General features: G+C 39.2%; 1 protein-coding gene across 1 annotated transcript in view; it reads left to right on the top strand.

The window, feature by feature from the left end:
• Nucleotides 1–570: 570 nt before the first annotated feature.
• CD47 (CD47 molecule) overlaps nucleotides 571–24084 on the top strand; it is a 55010-nt gene continuing 31496 nt past the window's right edge. The window contains exons 1-2 of the mRNA XM_090276357.1: nucleotides 571–837; nucleotides 11831–12178. Of these exons, the coding sequence (XP_090132483.1) occupies nucleotides 792–837; nucleotides 11831–12178 (394 nt within the window). The 5' untranslated portion in view covers nucleotides 571–791. The remainder of the gene's footprint in view (nucleotides 838–11830; nucleotides 12179–24084) is intronic.

Below are 24084 nucleotides of genomic sequence, written 5' to 3'. Positions count from 1 at the left end.
TGGGAAATAGCTTTCTTTTCCTGCAGGTAAAAGAAAAACAAGCAGAGCAGCTGGCAGGATATGCTGCCCTTTAGGGTAGCTACCAGATCCCGACTCCGTAACAAGGTAGTTCATCATTTAGGATAAACTTAAGAGGTAGTTTTAAAAGGACTTTCGCTTCAGTTTGAATGCTGTGGCCTGTGTAATTCAGTGAGATTCTCCAAGACCTTGCTCGTGTTGTGGCGTGGAGCCACATTTTAAATCCATTTTCCAAGCAAGAGAGGACGGTGGAGGGAGGACAGCGGAGTCCACGGCGGTGCGGAAAGTACGAAGGGAACCGCGGAGAACGGCGGGTGCAATGAGGTCCCCAGTGAGCGTGGGAATGGGAACACACATCCAGTCGCGGAGGCGAGCGGCGACACCAGCCGGGCGCAGGGTGGTGGAGGGCGCGGTGGGGCGTGCCTGGAAGCCCAGCCTCCCCCACCTCCCGGGAGCGGGCTCTGAGGCTCGGCAGAGCCAAGAGAGAGCGTCGACTCGAGTCCACGAATGGGGACGACTCGCGTCAGCCGCCATCGCGGCAGGGGTGGGGCGAGGGCGAGTGCGCGTGCGCGGCTCGCGAGGGTCGCGGAGCGGGTGTGCAGCCGCGGGAGCTCGTGCGCGCGCAGAGGCGGGAGCTCGCGTGCGCGCGACCGGGCGTCCTGGGCGGTGGGTCCTGCTTGTGACAGGCGGTCGTTCAGGGTCCTGACTTGTGACGGAGGTGGCTGCTCCAGACACCGGCGGCAGCGGCGGCTGCAGCAGTAGTGGGCGCAGAGATGTGGCCCCTGGTGGTGCTGCTGCTGCTGAGCTCGGCTTGCTGCGGTGAGTGGCCCCTCGATTCCGTCTCTGCGGATCGCTTCTTCGCCTCCGCGGCGCCCCCGCGGGCGTGTGGGCTATGTCCTGGCTGGTCCCGCGGCGCCCTGGAGAGGGTGGCCGGAGTGCTGGACGCGCGGGCCCTGCACGCCCCGGTACGAATGTGGGAGGGCCCCGCGGGTAATGAGGCGCCCCCTTCTTTCCTCTTGCCCTCCTCTTCATCTTCCCATGGGTGACAGCAGGGCTCATCTCCGTCCCCCGTTCTCCGCCTCCAGATGCACACACGGAGGAAGACTCCAAACCGTGCACCTCGAGCGCAGATTAACTGTGGAGAGAAAGGGCGCGATCTGAGGCGAGTGGGTGGCAGCTGTTATGATCCCCCCTTTCGCACCTCTCTTCCCCCCTCAGTGCTTAAGTGCGTGGCGATGAAGGAGGGAGAGTGGGAGAACCCGGGCCTCTTGCGATGGAAGTGCGCATTTTGGCGAAGTCTGCAAGACGGGTTTTTAATTTTTTTTTTCTTGTTTACCCTCTCACATGAGCATAGGAGTTAAGGGGCCATAACGGATACAATTAAATTTTATTTCCAACCCACCATTTAATCAGAAGAATCTTCTGGCCGCCTTTAAAAAAATTATTGAACCCTAGAAATGAGCTTCCTGGGAACTCTCGCTACCCCCACGCCACATCAACCACTTTAATGCAGTCCAAATTGCACATTCAAGTTTCCCCACTTTATTTTGGGAACCGTTTAATAGCAGTACAGATTTCTCTTGAAATATGAAGACAGTAAGCCCTAGTCAAAATATATTTGCTGCTAAGTGGGATTTGGTGTTAATGCCATGTGGAAAGCGTTTAGGCTCCCAAGCTTTTGGAACCATTTTTTTCTTTTTTTCTTTTTTAAGTGTGCTTCGTATAAACTGAGTTTTTGTGGCTCTATAGGCTGTGCCTTTTGTGAACTTTTTGTAAGATTCAAATTGAGTTTGAATCTTAACATGCAATTTTTACATTTAATTCTAGAATGCCAAATTAATTAGTATTTTAATTGATTATTAGCCTATCTGTGCCATTCATAAAGGATAGTGACTTCATCTATTTTTAAGATGTTCTTAACACTCTGCTCACCACTTTCCCCGCTCTCTGAATATCCTGGGATGTGGGAACTGTTAATAATCTCTGTGTCTATTATCTAAAGGGTTGATATTAGATAAAGTAGTGGTTTCTGTCATTATCATTAATGACTTGTTGCTATTACTAACATAATAGCTAAAATAACGCTGCTTTCAGAAATCTGTTTTCCGATCAAAAAGCGTGTTGAACTGGACTAAATTTGTGATAAAATGTCACTGTTCAGACTATAGGCATCAAAAGCTAATCTGAAGGATAAAAACTGTAAGTCATGTACTGTTTTAAAAACAGGGATCCTGTTTTCAAGTAGATTAGAAATGACTGCTAGAATGGTACTTTTGGGGATAGGAATTATGTTAGGCCTCATTTGGTAATAAAGATGATGTATAATAATTAACACTTATTTACAAATCATATTAGTGTGCTCAGGTTCCAATAAGAGTCATTGAATTGAGAATTTATGGTATTTTGTTGTACTTAGTTAATAACCTGAAAAAAAAACAAAACAAAACAAAAAAAAAAAACCCCACCAGAACAGAGGTATTATGCATTTGAGTTTTGTTAAGCATTGACTATAAACTAGGAAGTGATGGTATTTGTCATAAGATTCAATGGATTTTTTTTGTGTGTATGTGTTTAATATTTAGTTTTAAAAGGACATGTTTGAATAGATGCTAATAGTCTCAGAGCACAAGTAGTTATAAATCAAGGTATTTGTGAGACTGAATTTAGAATCTAGAATGAATAAGGAAGTCCATGGATTTGTACGTTCATTTGTACTTGAATTTTGACTTTTTGTTTTCAGTTTCACTTATCAGTGACTGGTAATCAAAGGCCATTTCCTGGTAGACCCTATGGTTTCAGTTGACGTTTGTAATAAAATAAGTTATCTAAAATGTCCATTCCATCTAATTACAGGCAAACTGTTAACCCCTTGTATTGGTTTACAAGATGCAGAATGTATTATTATGGTCCTTTCCTCCCCTCGTCCCATATGACCAATTATATTTTGTTTAAAAGCACATCAACATTCTCAGTGGTGTTCACAAACTGACAAATAAAACCGTACTCCAGTAATGGCAGTATATAAATTGTCAGTGGTTGAATGATTTTTCAAAGTGAGTTTTTAAAATCAAGGGTACACGTGATTAAAAAACATGTTTATTGTCTAAGTCTAGTAGTAATTTGGCTTGCTTAAAAGAAAATGTTTTCTTTTCTCCTAAAAAAATACATTACACAAGTTGCCATGTTAAGGAAGTAAATGGGTATTTAAAAGTACTTATTTATGGGGCCGCCCCAGCGTCTAGAGGCAGTGTGTTAAAGCATTATACTAAACGTCTACCATTTAGTACGTTGCTCATCCTGTCATCTTTATTTTGGCAGATGTTTTATCTTTGCCACTGAGTTGTTAATGGAGATTTGAAAGGCCAGGTTCTAAAGACGAGAATAGGTGTTTTTCCCAAAGTTTATAAATATTCTAAATCTGATATTATCACATATATTAAGACTAAGTTTGTATTTTTTAATGTCAATTCAACTATTGCTAGTATAGGCATTGCTCTTAATTAATGTTATTTTTGTGACATGATTTTCATAAGCCATTTACCCATCTTTTAGGTTTTTGCTGTCATAGCTTTTTATATGAAATTTAAAAATTCTATGTTTTATATCTTGTGTCTCAGCCTAATATAATGCACTTTTGGGTTGTCATAAAGCTACTTTGACTTATACTAGTGCAGATATTTTTTCTGTGATAAAAGGACAAGAATAATAGTGTAGGATCAATTTTCCTGAACTCATTGTAATACTAAAGTAAAAAATATAGAGCACCCAGGAAATTTGATTCTGACAGACCTAGACTAAAACAATAGAACCTGGATTTTCTCTCTTTGTGGTTATGTGGAGTGAAACAGGAATTAGAGGCTACAGCCTTCTCTATTTCATTCCGTATCCATGGAGCAGTTGTATATGACTTAGAATGTGGTCAGCCCCAGGGTTTGAGAATAACTGTGCATATCTGAATACATGTCACACTTATGGGTTAAAAGACAAGGCAGGGAATTTGGCAAGTGCAGGGTCTGTCAAAATTGCTTTTTCTGTTCCAAGACAAGTATGAGCCCTTGCTGTGCTCTAAGCATTTTGCAGGGCCCTCTTGGACACAGACAAATTTCAGATTCTATAACCCTTAATAACATAAAATGTAGTTTATAGATAGTAGGGATATTTTTGTTTTTATCGTTCAGTGGTACTTAATATATTTTAAGTGCTTGATAAAACCTTAATTCTGTTTGTTGCTGACTTTAAATTGCCCTTCCCACTGTAATTCTAGGTCAACCACTTCAATTCTTGTGTAAGACCACTTCAAAATCTAGTGAGGGCTTACTCTGAGTCAGAACTAAACACTTTGTGGACACCCCCGCTTTATCCCAGACCTTATTTGATCTCTGTTGAGGAGAGATCTGACTAAATCCTCCTTTTTGACCCTAATTTTAACCCAATTCAGCTTGAGGCTCTAGTTTTTCATACCAGAGTCAAGGTCTGATGGCAGACAGGATTCATTTCTAACAGTTATCTTTACTCCTGAGCTTTGCTTCATTTACCTTAGTGACTGCTGGTGCTTCTTACCCCCTTCCTAAACATCCATTCCAAGCAGATAATTAGCTTCCTACTCTGACACACTCAAAAAATAGTGATGTGTGGTGTAGACTCTCTCAACTTCCCTCCCATTATTTCTAAAGTTATTTATAATATCTCAGGCAACCTTCCTCTCTTTCTCCTTTCTCACCCAGTTTCAGAAGTATACCTATTCACCTTTTTAAGGAAACGATCACCGGTCTACAGCTCTTTCACTTCCACCATCTTGGAGACCTACCTAATCAGTTTAATTCTTCAGTCTTGTATCTTAGATCTTTCCTTCTCCATTGGTTCTTTCACCTTAGCTTGCAGACATACTCAGGTTTTATCCCATATTAAAAACAAACAAGCAAGAAGAACCAAAAAAAATCTTCCCATTGGCCCTGCCTCCACACCCTTTCCATTATTGCCTTCTCTCTCTGCTCTGTTAGACTGCCAAATTTATTGAGAGGATAAATTGCCTCTTCTTTCTCCCCTCCCATTTACTTCCCAGATGCAGTCTGACTTCTGATCCCACTAGTCTATTGACATTGCTGCAGATAAAGAAGCTAATATAATTTTTAATCTAGAGGCTGTTTGTACTTATCCCACTTAACATCTATTTTGTCCATATCAAGACCTTTCCTTGATGTCTGCAGTGGAGTACTTCTCCCACTACTTCACACTTCCTTTTTGTCCCTTTTTACCTGTTAGTTCCATAAACATTGGTATTCCCCAGCATTTAATTCTCTGGTACGTGCTCTATTGCTTTGCAAGGACTCTCTGGCAGCCTGGTTTAAGCTCATGATTTCAGTTATCAGCTGTATTCTTGGTGATTCCCAAGTCTTTGTAGCTCCAACCTTTCTCCTTAAACTTAGACCCATATATCCTAGGATCTACTGGATATCTCCATTTCATTGTACTACAGGTGTACTTTAATACTTGGCCTATTAAGTATTAAAATAATAGTTTCCTCTAAATCTCCTTAATTTTTTATCTCTATAGTTAATCCACAATCTAACTGGTTAACAACTTTAACTGTTCCCTTTTCTTTCTCCTTACTTCCCACATCTGATTTATGTTGATTTTACTTTTTTGTTTTTTACTATACTTTTTGGCCTTCTCTCCAGTTGTCATTTACCTGGACTATTGCAATGATCTCTTAATGGGCCTCCTGTTCTTACCCCCTTCCTGCCCTCAATTCACCCTTCATATTGTTTTATTATTCTTTTAAATGTAAGTCTGAGTGGTTTGCTATAGCTTATTTTATCAAGTCCAAACTCATCAAAATTATATTCAATGGAGCCTTTCAATATTTCTTAACCATCTTTTCCAGTCCCTTTTTCTTGAGCTCACCTAACTAATCTGCTTCCAGCTATTCATTTTCTTCATTCCTCTGTACATGTTACTACTCTGCCTAGGAAGCCCATCCTTTTCCATAACACCTCTACTCATTCTTCAAGACCCAGTTTAAACATATCCCCCCCCCCCCCAGGGAGGTCATTCTTAGATACACTCACATAATTTTTAGGAACTCTTCCATCTCACCCGAAACTGACTTAATGAGATTTTTCTATTGAAAGACATAGCTTCCTGATTCCGTAATTAGGTCAAAGAAAAAGTGGAGGATTCTCTTGAAATGTGGAAGAAAAGTGAATCCTCACTGATAGGATTTTTGGATTTTCTTTTCTTGGATTCATACTTTAAGTTTTTTACATTCATAAGGAATATATTGAGTTCTACTTGCTAGACCCTGGGTTAAATCCATAGGATACCAAATGAAGACATTGCTTTTCTACCTTTTGAGCCTAATGGGGAAATCAGTTAAGTCAAAAATTAATGACAAGATGCAGTAATAAGAGTAGTGACAACACTTGAGTAGGAGATGATGGAAGTAATGAGGAGAGGATAAGTACAGGTGAGTAGTGGTAGGGAAGGAGAACAGGGTTAAACATCTCAACTGTGCTTTAGCAAGAAGAGCCAAAGTTAGTCAACTCTAACTGCCATTTATTGAGCATTTGCTATGTATGTGAAAGACACTGTGGTGAGAACTTCTCATTAAATCTTCACAAAATCTCCATGAGGTATATACTGTCACTATTCACATTATATAAATGATAAAACTGAGATGCAGGGGTTAAATCATTTGGCTAAGGTTATATGTCTAGGAAGGGCTAAGTGTTGAGCCAAGGTCTGACTCCAGAGTGTGTGCTCTTAGCTGTACACCCAGTGAAGGGTATGGGCCTTTGGGGTTGGGGAAACGTGTGCATAAGCATGGAAATGAAAGTACATATGGATATTCATGCGTTTTCCAGAAGGTCATTAAGATTGGCCCTTAGTTTGGAAATGAGGAAGGACAGGAGGTGGGGCTAGAAAGCGCCTTGGAGGACCTAGTTTGTCTTTCCTATTAATAAACTTAGTATTTCGCCTGAAAAGAGGGAAGGGTGTTGTTAAAATATAAGCAGAAGAGGGCGCATTTGCATTTAGAAATTTATTTTGGGAACTGTGGAAAATACATTGGGGCTGGGATGGGGAAATGTTGAGGCTGGAGTCAGCAAGCCACTTAAATGGCAGTCGTTCAAGGGAGAAGTAATGAATGTCGTAATTCATTCATAAAACAGACATTGGATTTAGGAACTATGAAATAGGCCGAGTCTACCAAAAATTCTCCAGGCTAAAAAGAGGAAAAAATCCAACATAATTCTTAGGTCCAGGACTGTTTGACTGGTAGATAGTAGAAAATACACTAGGGAGGTGAGGATAGGGAAGTAGGGAAGGGAGAAGGTGAATTGATTTTTGGACATGTTGACTTTGAAGTAAAGGTAGTACATTCAATTAGAAATGCACAGCAGACAGTTGACTTTCCCAGGTCTTAAGGAGAAAGGTGGGACCTGGTTAAACAAAAAATGTGTAGGTTGTTGCTCTGGCCTGTGTGGTTCAGTTGGTTGGAGCATCATCTGGTACACCAAAAGGTTGGGGGTTCAGTTCCCAGTCCAGACACATACTTACATTGCAGGTTTGATCCTCGGTTGGGGCGTGTACGGGAGGCAACCAGTTGATGTTTCTCTCTCACATCGGTGTCTGTCTGCCTGTCTCTCTCCCAACTTTATCTCTGTCTCTCCCTTCTTATCTTTCTAAAATCAATAAACATTTTTAAAAATTATTTAAAGTGTGTAGGTAGTTAAAAACATGAAATATGGGAGAATACCGAGAAGGGGAAGGCAGTGCTGAATATGAAGCCTTTAGGAACACTAATATTTATTGTGAATCAAGGAATAGTTTTCAATAAAAAAGGAAGCTGGGATGGGTAAACTAAGCAGTAGAAAGAAATTCAGAATTCAGAGATATCATAGAGACCAGGGGACAAGAGCAAGAAAGGAGCTGTCCACTGGCTTAGGAACTGTAGAGAAGTTAAGATAGAAAGTGAAGCATGCACATTTGATTTTTCACAAGGAATTATTGGTGATTTTTGGCAAGAGCTATTGTAGTGAAGTAGGTGGAGAAATGACAGCTAGGTGGCAGAGATTTAAGAAGTGAAATGGAAGTGAAGAAATGCTTTTAGGTTATTATTTTTGGAGCTAAAGAAGAAAAAGTCAAATATGAGGGATTGTTAAAAGTCAGTGAATATTCAACCATTTTTTAAATGCTGAAAAACAAAACCTGTGTAAATGGAATAAGGGGATGTGGGAGGCTGATAGTCAACTGGGGAAAGTCCTTGAGATTGATGGGTGTGGAGGCAGAACTGGAAACTAGATCTCAGGTGAAGGGATTCATTTCTGAAGAGGAGAGGTGTGGGTGGGAAAGAGGTATGGGTTGTTGAGGTTGCAGGTAAATTTATAGGTGAGGAGTATTTGAAGCTTCTGGCTTCTCATCTGAGAGACTCAATTTCAATTAAGAAATAAGGAGAGAGGGCTGCTTTGGAGAATATAGGATGAGGTCTTGCAGAAGGAGAATGATTTAAGGACTGTTACAACGGAAAGGAAATTTACATGAAACATGTTAAAAAAGACTGAAGACCACTATGACAACTTCCTGTTGTTCCCCTGGTAGCAACACAGATTTTCTGATTACACTCCTGCCCTTCCAGAGCTCTTTGTTCATGCAGGGAGGATAGCACTTATATAACCTTGTGTTATAAAAAGGACATACCATTCCCCAAAGTGAGAATCGTAAGCTTTAAAAAGATAATTCCTACTTTATTTTCATCATTGTATCCATACATCCTAGCACAATGCTTCAGATCAGGTAATTCTAAATAAACATTTGCCGCATTTTTAAAAAATTTCTGAGCTGGCTTTGTGTACCTTGATGACCCTATATTGGAGCCTTCTCTGCAACTACATATTGGCTGTTTTGAGGACTGTGGAATGAGAGATGCTGATCTGTATTAAGAGAGATTGTAAAGTCTAATGTTTGGGCATTTAATATAAAATAACCTTCCAATTTCAATTTTAACATATTGGTAATCATGGCATCACTGATGGTCATATTTATATCTTTCTATCTGATTTAGACTGCTATAGGCATATCTTGATTATTTAGAATTTCTTTTTGTTAATTGTCTAAGTTCCTTTATTTGCACTCTATATATCAAATATTCACTTTGACGTTCCATCAGAAGACAGTAGGCAAAAGAGAGAAAGCCCAAATCAGATAATTTTACTACTTACTAGTGTTTTAATAAGTGTTTTTAGAAGATAAAGTTATGGTTAACAGCAGGTAGAGTGATATTTTTGGACTATCCTTATTTATTAACTATTGGTGCAAGGCTTATTCAAGTTTGGTTTATCCATCAGTTTTATTTTAATTGTATTGACAACATTCATTCTACTTAAACTGCTTATGCTATAAGATTATTTTTTATTACAACAAATAATGCAGTGCAATTAGTACTTCCTGAATTCTGTAGAAAATGTATTCTCTAAGCATGAGTTATGAAATTGTGTAGTGTTTGCCGACCACTTTTTACTTACCTAGGGCCTTCTAATAAAAGTTCACTAGGATACCTGAGCTCTTTACTTGTATCTTTTTTATTAAAGGATAATTTTTAGAAAGTAATATCTTGACTCAAACAAATATAAAATGAACATGTGTCAAAGATTTTATTTCACGCATTCATAAGCAAACCAGCAAGATGGTAAGGCCATCTAGGTTTTTAAAGAAACTTGGAAGAACAGACACATTTATAAGCAATCAGGAATGTTGAAATGAATTGTGAATATATGCAAATTCGTCAACATTCTTAGGGCAATAAAATGTAATTTTTAAAAATCCTCTCTCCCACCAGGAAGAAATCAATTGCAGAACAAAGTTTATTTGTATCTCTATGGACATGGATTATTTGTATTACCATCAGTTTTCTACAACCTAAAAAATTTAACATAGCTCAGTCAAACACAGTGAAAGGCACAGGCCCATATAGAATCAGATATTCCCAAAGGACCTGTCAGACAATGCCTGGGACTCCACTGAAGGGACATTAAGGAATCCATTTGTCCATTTCAAAATTGTTCTCCATATTTTCTGACCCTTCTTTTCTTTTCTAACTCCAACATCACAGCCACTTTTTTTCTCTCCTGTTGTACATTGTAGCCTCCCCCTCAAAACTTCTTTCTCAGAGGAAACAGTTCAGAACCCCAAGGTTTTGAAAAGTGCAATTGGAGGTCCACATTTTGCCTGAGGCTTCCTAATATTTGGATGACTAGAAATGTAGAGAACTGGGAAGAAGTGAGCTGTGGATGCCCACAAGCTTGGTTCAGACTGCAAACTCACAGAAATGCTCGTATAACAATTTGCACCTACCAGTCAGAAAAGATCTAGATCATGACATAAAAATGCTGTTTTGCTTAGTTTTTATATAGTGCCCTGCATATTTATAACACAGCATTGTTTAGAGGGCACTTGCCTGTATATTTTTCTCCTTCGATGCCACAATTCTGTGAAGTAGTCCAATGTTCATTTTTAATCCTCTTACAGAGAGTAAACCAAGACATAGAAAAAGTTAAGTGAATTGCTTAAGATCACATGCTGAAAAGTGACAGATAGGATTTGTACTCAGGCTTTCTAAACATTGTCCCAGTTCATATTTCACTATGCATGCTAGCTTTCAATTTAATGGGCATTTATTGAATGATATGTTCCTAGAATAACATCCTATGCCTCTGATTCTTATTCCCAATTTACATAGAAGGAAGAAATCCTAAGGATGAACTATTAAAGGTGATATTTTATTTATATTTGTTAGTGCTTTGTTTTTTGAGGGAAAAGCCAACTAGCTACTTAGATAAAAGTGTTGATGAATGGCTGAAAACTGTGGAAGACAACCACAATTTCTTCACAATCTTGCACATTTTAGATGAAAGATGAGTGATTGCATTTACTTTCCCAATACTTACTTTGTATGATAACTGGTAGTGTATCCTGTTGAGAAGAGTTAGATAGAGTATACCCTACTTATTAGCAGTATCTGTTCTTGGTTTCAACTTGTTTCTTAGCTTTATTTTGAGGGGAAATAATAGGAAGAAATACCCGTAATATGCATTTGGAAATTGTTGTTCTATAGTATCAGTGAAATGTGGGGAAGAGAAAATGCCTTTTAATTGTATATAATCCTTTATAATACTTGAACACAAAATGTTTATTACTGTCTGTATTTTGCAATGGGGAAATAGCCACATAGAATATTTTTTTCTCCTTAACTTCCTAAGACTTTCCATCTTAGTGGAAAGATGTGATGTGATTTATCCGATTTAGTTTTTATATCAAAGTACAGAATCGCTCACCACATTTCATGGAAATGCTACATAAAGATAGAGATAAACTTCATATCAGTTTAGCAAGTTCCATTTGGAAGAAGTATATAGAAGTTGAGACTGAATATAATACTTGGTTTGATTTTTCTCTTCAAAAATTTCCCACGGTAAGGACAGTATTTTTATACATACATGAGCAAGCAGTAATGGTTACTTCAAAGCTTCCAAAGCTTCCAACACAGGTTGCTGAATTTATTCCCAAGATGCATGGTAATGTGTACTTTCTATTACTGAGAATGAATAAGGAAAAGTTACAGTGTTGTTTACCAGCTGTGCATGTTAATATTAAAATAATTTGTTTCTCATTTTCACCTCGCCTGTCTTCTCTCTGTAGCTACACTGCTTAGTTAAGCGAACAATTAAAGCTTTGCTCTTTTAGCTTAAGGATTTGTAGCATACCTAAGATATAGTATAGAATTCTACAATGAAATGAAACTGTTTTTCTTTTCCAGGTTCGGCTCAGCTAACATTTAATTTAACCAAATCTGTAGAATACACCACTTGCAATGAAACTGTTGTCATCCCATGCTTTGTTAACAATGTGGAGGCACTTAGCCTTAAAGAAATGTATTTAAAGTGGAAATATGGAAGAAAATTGATTTTCATCTATGACGGAGATAAAAGTATTTCCAACCACAGCACTGGCTATGAGAGTGCAAAAATCGTCCCAGAAGCATTGCTAAAGGGCATTGCCTCTTTGATGATGAAAAAAGCAGATGCTGTCCCAGGAAACTACACTTGTGAAGTAACAGAATTAAGCAGAGAAGGCGAAACCACCATAGAAGTGAAATATCGTGAGGGTAAGAATTCTAAAAAGCTTCCCTTTCTTTTATTTGTCCTGTAGCAACCTAATGCTATTAGAAATTGGCAAAATGGGGCTAGGAACTCCTATGAATAAAAAAGGCTATTAATAATAAATTTTTATGGAATGTTTGGTAGCTTTAAGATCATGAGTTTTACCTTATTTGTTCTTCTGCTTTACATAATAAAACTCCTTTGCTGTTTGTTATTTGTATATCGTGTGGTTCTCAAACTTTTGGTCTGAGAGCTGTTCTACTGAGGTGAGTAGTTCTGGGATCATCTACTCTGCACTTCTGTTTGCTGCTATCAAAAGTACTTTTGTTCATATGATTAATTTTCAACCCTCCTTCCAATTATTTAGTTGTTTTTATTACCTACACTTTGGTCAAGGGTTGACAAGTCCCAGCCATGCTCCAGCTAGAAAGAATTGATTAGAAGGAGAATCAAGAGATTAAGAATCAGGTTATAATAATGTTTCCTTGAGGTTTCCTACGCTTAGCCTTGCTACAGTGTTCTTTTTCTTGGCTAAGATGTGGGAGAGCTAGGGATCCAATTAATTTGAATTCAGCCTGGGTATAACACCATGATTCAGCCCATTCTTCACAGACTTGGTTTGGTGAGTTGCATAAAGCTGTAAAGTTAGCTGAAGTAAACAATCTGCTTTCTTTTCTATTCCTTGCAGTACCAGCTGATTACTTTAACCACATATAGGTGCATGCTGGCTTTCTATTTTGAAAGCTCTATTTAGAACCACTAGACATATTACTGATCTCAGGATTCGACAATTTTTTAAGAACCTCTGCTTTAGATGAGATCAGACAGTTCAGTTGCATCAACTATTTGCTTTCTATTTTTCTAGCATTTCTAGTTATAAAATGTCTATTGTCAGATTGGGAATGGGGTGTTTAGCTTAATAGAATATTTTGGCATTGCTTAGATTAGGAATCAGGAAATCTGACTGTATCCCTATTCTGCAACTTAACTATTTGCCTATATTGAACTTCAGAAATTACTTCACTAAGTCTAAGTTACCTCATCTCTAAAATGGGGATGAAAATAGATTCTTGATTTTATGTATTCTATAGTCTAATGATCCCCTGGCTGGTTTGGCTCAGTGGATTGAGCGTCGGCCTGCGAGCTAAGTGTCGCTGGTTCGATCTTCCAGTCAGGGCACATCAGAGAAGGAAAACTCTGACTCCAAAAAACCTCCGCTGCCTTGCGGCATACCTCTTCAAGTGAAAGGCTAAGGGAGTAAACCCCGACAGAAAATCCGGAGCCGGAGTCCCTAAGGCGGTTCGACGTTGTAGTCAACACCGGCAACTCCTGCGGCGCACCTGAAGCCAAGCTGTATTGACTCCGTCTTTCCCTTGGACCCTTCAGCTGCGAAGAGAGGGGGGGTCTGCTGCATGGGCAACAGCAGACCCTCCATATCACCCTGCCCAGGCTCTGTAGCTTCAGCTTCACTGGAGAGGACACTCCAGCGTCATCACAAGATGTCGATTCAACATGGGAGGAGACAGATACCGTGTCACTCCCGAGTTGGACTGCACAGCCATTCTCGGCGGTGCAGATAGACTCTTAAGAAGCTACACCATCGTCTCTCGAGACGGACGGCTGCCGACGACGAGTCTAATGAGCATCAGATGAGACCCCTTGTGTACAAGTCCTTTGTAAACCAGAGTACTTTGTAAATGTTAGTTGTGTTGCTGGGATGTTTATTTTATGAAGTAAGGTATTGAGTTGAAGCTGGGGTGTCATGAGAGGGATGTTTGTGCAATGAAGAATGGGCAGGAGATGGCTTAGAGCAGTCTAACAGATTCTGGAAGGCTTTCTGCTAAAAAATCTCTCCTACATTGTAAATTTCATTAGTTGATATTAAGTTGAGCTACGGGGTTTTATTTTTTTTGTTTTTTTTTAAGTATACTTTTCAGCAGGGGTCTTATCATTCAGTCATATGCACTGTGAGTGACTAGAATTATATAACCTAATATCTAGTTGGACTTTTCCTGAGGGAATGTTCAGTTTCATGGGAATAAAAAAGAAGAAAAAGAAAAAGAAACATGGGGTAGTGGTAATTTGAGGATACAGTGTAGGTCACTCAAGAGACTTGAAAGGCCAGAAGATGGAATGAAGATGGATGGGAAAGGAATATCAGTATCTGAGATAAAGACAAAGTTTATAATTTTATGTGTGATTGTTTTATCTTTTTTTTCAAAGCACCCTATAAAATATAAACTATCCATGATAAAAACTCTCAGCAAAATGGGAATAGAGGGAGCATACCTCAACATAATAAAGGCCATATATGAGAAACCTGAAGCCAACATCATACTCAATGGGCAAAAACTGAGAACATTCCCCCTGAGATCAGGAACAAGACAAGGATGTCCGCTCTCCCCACTCCTATTCAACATAGTCTTGGAAGTTCTAGCCACCGCAATCAGACAAGAAAGAGAAATAAAAGGCATCCAAATTGGAAAAGAGGAAGTAAAACTGTCATTATTTGCAGATGACATGATAGTGTACATAGAAAACCCTATAGACTCCACAAAAAAACTACTCGACCTAATAAGTGCATTCGGCAAAATAGCAGGATACAAAGTCAATATTAAGAAATCAAAGGCATTTTTATACACCAACAATAAAAACTCAGAGATAGAAACTGAAAGAAAAATTCAATTTACCATAGCAACAAGAAAAATAAAATACCTAGGAATAAACTTAACCAAGGAGGTAAAAGACCTGTACTCAGAAAACTACATAACACTGAAGAAAGAAATTAAAGAAGATACAAATAAATGGAAGCATATACCATGCTCATGGATGGGAAGAATCAACATCATTAAAATGTCCATACTACCCAAAGCAATTTATAGATTCAATGCAATCCCTATTAAAATACCAGCAACATATTTCACAGACCTAGAACAAATACTTCAAAAATTTATATCGAACCAAAAAAGAGCCCAAATAGCCACAGCAATTTTGAGGAAGAACACAGTAGGAGGAATCACAATACCTGATATCAAACTATACTACAAGGCCACGGTAATCGAAACAGTCTGGTACTGGCATAAAAACAGACATATAGATCAATGGAACAGAATAGAGAGCCCAGAAATAAACCCAGGTTCATATGGTCAGCTAATATTTGACAAAGGGGGAAAGAACATCAAATGGAGTGAAAAGAGCCTCTTTAACAAATGGTGTTGGGAGAACTGGACAGGGACATGCAAAAAAATGAAACTAGACCACCAACTTACACCATACACCAGAATAAACTCAAAATGGATCAAAGACTTAAATGTAAGCCGTGATACCATAAAAATCCTAGAGGAAAAAATAGGCAGGAAAATTTCAGATATCCCACGTAGCAACATTTTCACTGATATATCTCCTAAGGCAAGGGAAATAAAGGAAAGAATAAACAAATGGGACTACATCAAACTAAAAAGTTTCTGCTCAGCTAAAGAAAACATCAGCAAGATGAAAAGGAAACCAACCATATGGGAAAATATATTCGCCAATGACATCTCAGACAAGGGATTGATCTCCAAAATATATAAAGAACTCATACGACTCAACACCAAGAAGACAGACAACCCAATTAAAAAATGGGCAAAGGACCTGAACAAACACTTCTCCAAAGAAGACATACAGAGGGCCCATAGACATATGAAAATATGCTCAACATCACTAGCCATCAGAGAGATGCAAATAAAAACCACATTGAGATACCACCTCACACCAGTCAGAATGGCCATAATCAACAAATCAACAAACAACTTGTGCTGGAGAGGATGCGGAGAAACGGGAACCCTGGTGCATTGCTGGTGGGAATGCAGACTGGTGCAGCCACTATGGAAAACAGTTTGGAATTTCCTCAAAAAACTAAAAAAGGAACTGCCTTTTGAACCAGCAATTCCATTACTGGGATTATATCCGAAAAATCCTGAAACACCAATTCAAAAGAACCTATGCACTCCAATGTTCATAGCAGCATTATTTACAATAGCCAAGTGCTGGAAACAACCTAAATGCCCATCTGTAGATGAGTGGATCAAAAAACTGTGGTACATTTACACAATGGAGTTCTATGTAGCAGAAAGAAAGAAGGAACTTCTACCATTTGCAACAACATGGGTGGAACTAGAGAGAACTATGCTTAGCGAAATAAGCCAGGCAACAAAAGAAAAATACGTTATGCTGTCACCTATTACAGGAAACTAATGAACAACACAAACAAATGAGCAAAATTGAACCAGAGGGCATAAGCCTATGACCGCATTACCTGAGTGATTGTCTGTACGCATAAGCCTCACTTAATCCTCTCTGCAGCGCTGCCTCCTGAGACTCGACAGTTTGGCTGAACTAAATGGCTGGGTTGGTGAAGAATGGGGTGGTCTGTGGGCTTCACTTTAAAACCGAATTCTCTTTTCTATCCTAATGGCTTGGACAGAAAGGGCCCAGAGGTCTGAGAAGGGGGAAACATAAACTATTTCCCTCAGCCCAAACTAAATATAATGGGCAAAAGGGTTTTGGACAAGCGAGATGTGCCTAGCACACCTTCCTCCAAAGAAGCCCTTTTTTTTTTTTTTTTTCTCCTAATGTGGAACATTGAAAAATTAATCCCTGCCTTTTGTCACCTAGTAGTTATGGATTGAATGATGCTTTTTAACCCTTTTTGCCAAATCTGTTGCCCCCAGAACACAACAAGGATGCCAGCCTGCTAAACCAAGCACGCCGTTGTCCGGAGACAGCCAACTGACCTGGAGTCTGCACAATCCTTCCCCATGTGGGAAGGCCACCCTCCCCTCCACACCCCCACTCTTATTAGGGATTTCTGGACCCAAGGGTAGGTAGGACGACGACCATGTCCAGCTTGAAGCAGCTAGAGGAGCTTGAGACCTTCGCCCATTGTCCTTTACAAGATTACAAAGGGTCTTAATATCTGAGAGGGAGGGATAGTTATTTTTTACGAACCATGGGTATGGACTTGGGGGGGGATGCTGGGGGAGGGAGATACTGGGTGGAGGGGAGTAAAGGGGAAAAAATTGGAACTACTGTAACAACATAATCAATAAAATATACTTTAAAAAAAAAATTCAGCATATTTCACCAAATACTATATAACATTGGTAGTTGAGAAGAAACATGTTAAATCTGACAATGTTAATAACTGAAATGTTTCTTCTAAAAAAATATATATATATATATATATATATATATATATATATATATATATATATATATATATAAACTATCCTTACTTGCGGGGCTATTAAAATGAGAAGGTGTTGTTTTGTTGTAGAGAACGTAAAAAAACTTCTACCGGATGTCTCAGACATTTGGCTTTGTGCCCACTTTTATTTTTTTGAAATAATTACTAGAGTCTGGGGAAGTTTGAAAGATAGAATAGAGAGGTGCTGTGTGCTCTTACCCAGCTTCCCCCAATGATTACATTTTATGTAACAGTAGTTCAGTGTCAAAACCAGCAAGTACACAATGATACAATGTGTATATTTACAAAATCACCACCACAAGCAGGATATTTCATTAACAGTAAATATCTCCCTCATGCAGCCCCTTTATAGTCACTTACCTTTACTATCCCCCTAACCTGGCAAGCATAATTTGTTCGCCATATCTATACTTTTGTCATTTCAAAAATATTATTAAAAAGTATGTAACCTTTTTATATTGGCTTTTTTCACTCAGCATGATGCCGTTGAGATCTATCTGTGCTACAGCATCATGTGTCAATAGTTTGTCTTCTCTCCCCCAACTCCCATGCGTGCTGAGTAGTATTCCACGGTATGAGTATATCACAGCTTGTTTGAGCAGCTACCTGCTGTAGTGCATTTTGGTTGTTTCCAGTTGGTTTTGGCTATTACTAATAAAATTGCTAAAAACAATCATGTATGAGTTTTTTGAGTGATCTGGCTGCCCTGCATCCATGCCAGCATCTAATGTTGTCACTATTTTGCACCATTTTTGACTGAAAAACAAAAAGAAACTCCTCTGCACAAAAAGATTAACTGAAGCAGAGCTCTTCCAATTGTTATGTGAACTTTGGGGATTTAGGTAATAGAATCCATTTTTACTATGCTGTGCTTTTTTTGCAAATATAGGCATAAATGAGAACTAGGGATTACTTAATAGAGAATTGAACTTAATAGAATGTGGGTTAATAGTAGGCATTATTTGTTCCCTTTGGGGGAGCACAAGGACTGGCTGTGTGGAAATACTACCAATGAGATATTGTTTTATATACCTCTTGTGCCTGTGTAGAGTATAGTACCATGAAAGGAGCATAGAACTAATTTAAGAAAACTTAGATAAGAAATTCAACCTATCCTGACCCTTAGTTTTTATCTGTAAAATAGGGATACCATCTTCATCACTGTTTGAGATGTAAATATATTAATCTCTCTCTTACTTGAAAAAGATTTATTACTCGGTTCTGGCCTAGTAGCCTAGTTGGTTAGAGCATAGTCCTGATAACACCAAGGTTGTGGGTTTCATCCCTGGTCAGGGCATGTCCAAGAATGAACCAATGAGTGCATCAATAAGTGGAACAAAAAATCTCTCTTCTCCCTCTCTTTTCCTCTCATCAGTCAATAAAAACAGTTTTTGAGTGTCTACTATGTGCCAGGCACTGTACTAGGTACTTTGAATTGGAATCTAGTGGTGACTAGAACATGATCCCTGCTTTCAATGAAGTGATAACAATACAAATAAGAACAGTGAAATGACCTAATATTTATTTGAGCTCATGCCAGATACTTCATGTATATTGCATCCTATGATCTCGGCAACTCTAGGAGATAGATACAGGTCTTACCACTTAACAGAAGAGAGATTTAGTAGGTACTTGTTCAAAGTCAGAGTCAACCAGGATTTTAGCATAGATCTGTCTTCAAAACCCAGTATTTAAAAAAAAATCTCCATGATATATAGTTTCTGTTCAAACACCTTGTTAACAACCAAATACTAATGTAATAAAATTTGTTATTAATGTCTATATTTATATTATTAATGATAAAAAACTTAGAAGCTTAAGATTTTACATTTTCCAAGCAAGCTATTAGGATTTTGTTTAAACAGGGCAGTTCAAGTACAGCAGAGTTGCCGCTTCCATCTTTGTCAAGATAATATATATTATGTTCATAATGTTGACATGAAGGCATTGCAAGATCCTTATATTAGTTTACTAGTGCTGTATAACAAATAACCACACACGTAGCAGCTTAAAACAACACCCATTTATTAGCTCACTGATTTGTAGGTTACAATTCTGGTCATGGTGTGACTGGGTTATAAAATCAAGGTGTTGGCCAGGCTGTACTCTCATATGGAGTTTGGGGTCCTGTTCAAGCCCGCATGATTGTCACAGAATTCAGTTCCGTGTGGCTGTAGGACTTAAGTCCCTCTTTCCACGCATCTGCTAAGGGCTTATCTCAGATCCTAGAGGTTGCCCCCATTTCTTGCCACATAGCATCCATACTTAAAGCTAGCAAAGGAAAATCTTCTGCTTCTTGAGCCCTTCTCACATGTTGGATTTCTTTTGCCAGGAAGAGCACAGACCCTTTTAAGGGCTCACCTGATAAGGTCAGCCCTCTCCCGAGGATCACCTCTTTTTCTTAAAGTCAACTGATTGAGGACCTTAATTACACTAGCAAAATCTCTTTGACATAAGATGCAACAATCATGGGAATGTAATCCATCCTATTCACAGTCCGACCTATCCTCCAAGGGGAAGGAATTATAAAAGGCTGATTGCATGGGGAAGGGATTTAGAGAGCCACCTTAGAATTCTGGGTTTGGTTAAATAACTGGAGCTATAGTCAAGTCAATACCTCAAAAAAAGCCATCACAATCCTAAAACATCAAGTAAAAAGTTGGTTTGAATTTTAGTGTTGTAAATTTTATTCTGATCTTCATTTGTGGACACTGGTGTTCTCTGTGTTTGTGAAGACTTGCCATTACAGGTGTACCTGAAGATATTGCAGGTTTGGTTCTAGAGCACCACAATAAGGTGAGAATCACAATAAAGCAAGTTGTAACCTTTATGCTGGAAGAGGGTTTTGCTTTCAATTTGTAGAAAAACCCAACATCAATGAAACATAATCAGCAAAGCATAATTAAATGAGGTATGTCATATATATTTGAAAGATAGGCACACTTAATTGATTGGCATGATCTCTTTACTTTTTTGAGTAATACAGTGATAAGAGAAAGGAAGTATTGGGATTTTATAATACTTAGGCTTGGGAGAAAAAATTAAACACACATCCATATGCCACACTCTCTTAATATCATTTCCTTGCCTTTTCACTAATAAGAAGGTTATCTTCCTGGGCACCACTCTGCCTGACCAGTAATTGGGGGAGAGGAACAGGCACCAGTTTTCAGCCATAGCTTGAGTGGGCTGAGAGCATGGATGCCCTTGATTTGTTTTTCTTAATCCTGAGGTGGAAAAATACTGGATACTGTTCTTAGTCCATTTTAAGCTTAATTTACTTTCTTAGTGCCATGGAAATTTAGAACTGAAAGGGACCTTAGAGAAGTATTTTGTCTCCTTCTCCCTTTGGGAAACAAGAGTTAAAGCCATCTGACAGTACTGCCATACCAAATCAATAGCTTAATGGGCACATAAGTCGTCGGCAGCCGTCCGTCTCGAGAGACGATGGTGTAGCTTCTTAAGAGTCTATCTGCACCGCCGAGAATGGCTGTGCAGTCCAACTCGGGAGTGACACGGTATCTGTCTCCTCCCATGTTGAATCGACATCTTGCGATGACGCTGGAGTGTCCTCTCCAGTGAAGCTGAAGCTACAGAGCCTGGGCAGGGTGATATGGAGGGTCTGCTGTTGCCCATGCAGCAGACCCCCCCTCTCTTCGCAGCTGAAGGGTCCAAGGGAAAGACGGAGTCAATACAGCTTGGCTTCAGGTGCGCCGCAGGAGTTGCCGGTGTTGACTACAACGTCGAACCGCCTTAGGGACTCCGGCTCCGGATTTTCTGTCGGGGTTTACTCCCTTAGCCTTTCACTTGAAGAGGTATGCCGCAAGGCAGCGGAGGTTTTTTGGAGTCAGAGTTTTCCTTCTCTGATATGCCCTGACTGGAAGATCGAACCAGCGACACTTAGCTCGCAGGCCGACGCTCAATCCACTGAGCCAAACCAGCCAGGGTGACGGGCACATAAGTAGTTTTATAGAAAACATTGGGTTTCTCCCCATCATCTCATTTGGTTCTTGAATGTCCAATTCAATGATCCTCCAACTCTTCCCACCTCAACAAATTAGAGAGAGGTAACATGTTCATGTACATTACAGCAGAGGTCTATAGCAGTGATTTTAAGCTGAGAGAATTGTGGACAACACCCCTTCCCTCCATACACACATTTACTATGGGGAACATACTAAAATCTTGGAGTGGGAGCTGAGAGGGGGGAGTATGTGATGTTTGAATAACCCCCAGGTGATTCTGATAAGCTTTATTTAAGAATCACTTGGACAATAATAGTTTGCATTCTATAATGCCACCCTCTTCTGTCATTGAAATATCTCTTACACTTATTATTTCTGCACAGAGGCTTGGAGTCATTAGTAGTTAGCTAGTCTATCTGGCCATCTAATTCAGGCATTACTTGTATCATACCCCAGGTAATTGGTCATTCAAAGTTTTTACCTAAATGCTTGACATGATGAGACTGTAACTTCCTGTTACCAGGCAGTTCCAGTTCCTCTGTAAGTCAAGCTGAAGTTTGCAACCCTGCAATTTCTCACTCACTAGGGTGGCTATAGTATTTCTCTCCCAAGTTTATTCTTCTCTAAGGTAAGAATCCCCAGTTCTTTCAGCCATTGCTCATGGTTTCAGGATCTGCATTCTAGTCACCTTTCTTTGGAATGATTACTTGTTTATCTTTAAATGTGAAGAGTAAAACTGAAGTCAGGAGTGCATTTGTGGGCCACGTCCTACTACCCATTTGCTGCAGTAATTTTCTGATAGGTCCTGCTTCTCTAGAATTAATTCTCCACCTGGTTTCCAAAGAAGATTTTAAATAAATCAGATCATTTTTCTTCCCTATTTGAGGCTTTCCAATCACTTGTCATTGCTCTTAGAATAAAATAGAAACTATCTTAACAAGCTGTTAAGACCCAACATGTTCTTTCTCCAGCAAACTCTTCCCATCTCTGTAGCCTAAATCCTAGCCACATTTGATTGCTCAGTTGCTGTTCCTTTGGAGTCTCTTCTCCCCTGTTTTTACATGGCAGGTTCCTTCCCATGCAAGGCTCAGATCTAGTTCCTCCCCCCAGAGATCCTTCCTTACTACCTGACAAGGGTCTGTTCTTCAGCCACTCTGATTCCTCAAGTTCATTGCCCCATCTGCCTTGTTCACTGCTATAGCTCAAATACCTAAAAGAAGATCCTACCCATGGTGGGCTTTCAATAACTGTTTGTGTAACAAGTGCAAAATGAATGGCCCAATGGGTTCAAACATACCTCTTATTTTCACTAATATTTACACCCTAAGGTTGTTGAAGATTGTTCTGTTGTATAGGGAGGGAGGCCAATGAAAGAACATTTCATTGTCAGCTCATCTTGAACAAGAGATCAGATACTGGCTGTATTTTGAAGGTAGCGCCCAGAGGATTGACTGTTGGAACAGAGGTGGGATGTGAGATAAGCCAAGGTCTTTGGCCTGAGCAACTGGAGAAATGGAGTTAATGCTAATGAAATGGCAAAAACCAGAAGGGGAGGGGTTTGGTGGGAGTGGGGTGGGGAGAAAGGGTATCAAGAATCCATTCAGGCATACAAATTTATGATCCTTTATTCACTGTGTCTCAGTTTTCTCAGTGATAAGGAGAGGTTAATAATTTTTCATGTAATAATTGTAAGGATTTGAGCCCTCTCTGGCATGGCTCAATGTGTTCGTCATCATCCCGCAAAGAGAAAAGTTGCTGATTTGATTCCTGGTCAGGGCACAAGCCTGGGTTGCAAGCCGGGTGCAACAGATCAGTGTTTCTCTGACACATCAATGTTTCTCTCCCTCTCTTTCTGCCTCCCTTCCCCTCTCTCTGAAAGTAAGTAAATAAAATCTTTAAAAATATATAATTGTAAGGATTTGAGAAGTTAATGTTCCCAACTCAAAACAAAATAATAGAGATAGTAGGTAGAGAAAATAAGCTGATTAAGAATAGCCATTAGATCATAAAGCTTTTACCAGATTTTTCAGGCATATGAAAACCTAAGGATAATTCACAAAGGTTTCTTCCTGTAGGATTTTAGGCTGAATTGAAATGGTTTTTCTGTGCATAGGAAGATGTTAAGTAATTCAGTTGGAAATTAAGGTTGTATTGACTCAAAATACCTGAAAACATCAGTTTCCTGATGGAGCTCTTCAGCCACTGGAGCATCAAAAACAAACAAATAAACAAACAACAACAAAAAACACATGTCTTCTATTCACTCACTAAATTATCTTATGGCTATTGCAGCCATCAAGTGCAAACCTATTGAGTCTCTGCTATGTACAGGGCAAAATGCTGGATTCTGGAAAGCTAGTATCTCAAAGATAAGAATTTATAGTACTGTTATATTGTGAATATTTACCAGAGTTTAATATTATGAGCTTAACACAAACGTGTGGCTAGCATTGTGGCTTAAAAGCCCTCAAGGTTCCTTACACACTGATGTAGTGGAGAATTTGAAAGGGTTAATTTCAAAGGAACACCAGTGCTTGAGTTGTGCAGTATTTGGAAGTGTTCTTCACGTAGCAAATTCTCCCATACGGGCCAACTTTGAAATTCTTTCAGTGCATTTACTTGGCTTTATTGTTACAGGAGAAATTCCATGGATAGAATTATTGTCTTAAGAGTTGATGAGGTACAAGTAAACTTAAGT

The sequence above is a fragment of the Furipterus horrens genome, unplaced genomic scaffold, assembly GCF_987537825.1.
Source record: "Furipterus horrens unplaced genomic scaffold, mFurHor1.1.pri manual_scaffold_1, whole genome shotgun sequence".
NCBI classification, from domain to species: Eukaryota; Metazoa; Chordata; class Mammalia; order Chiroptera; family Furipteridae; genus Furipterus; species Furipterus horrens.
This window is presented reverse-complemented; position numbering and strand designations above follow the sequence as displayed.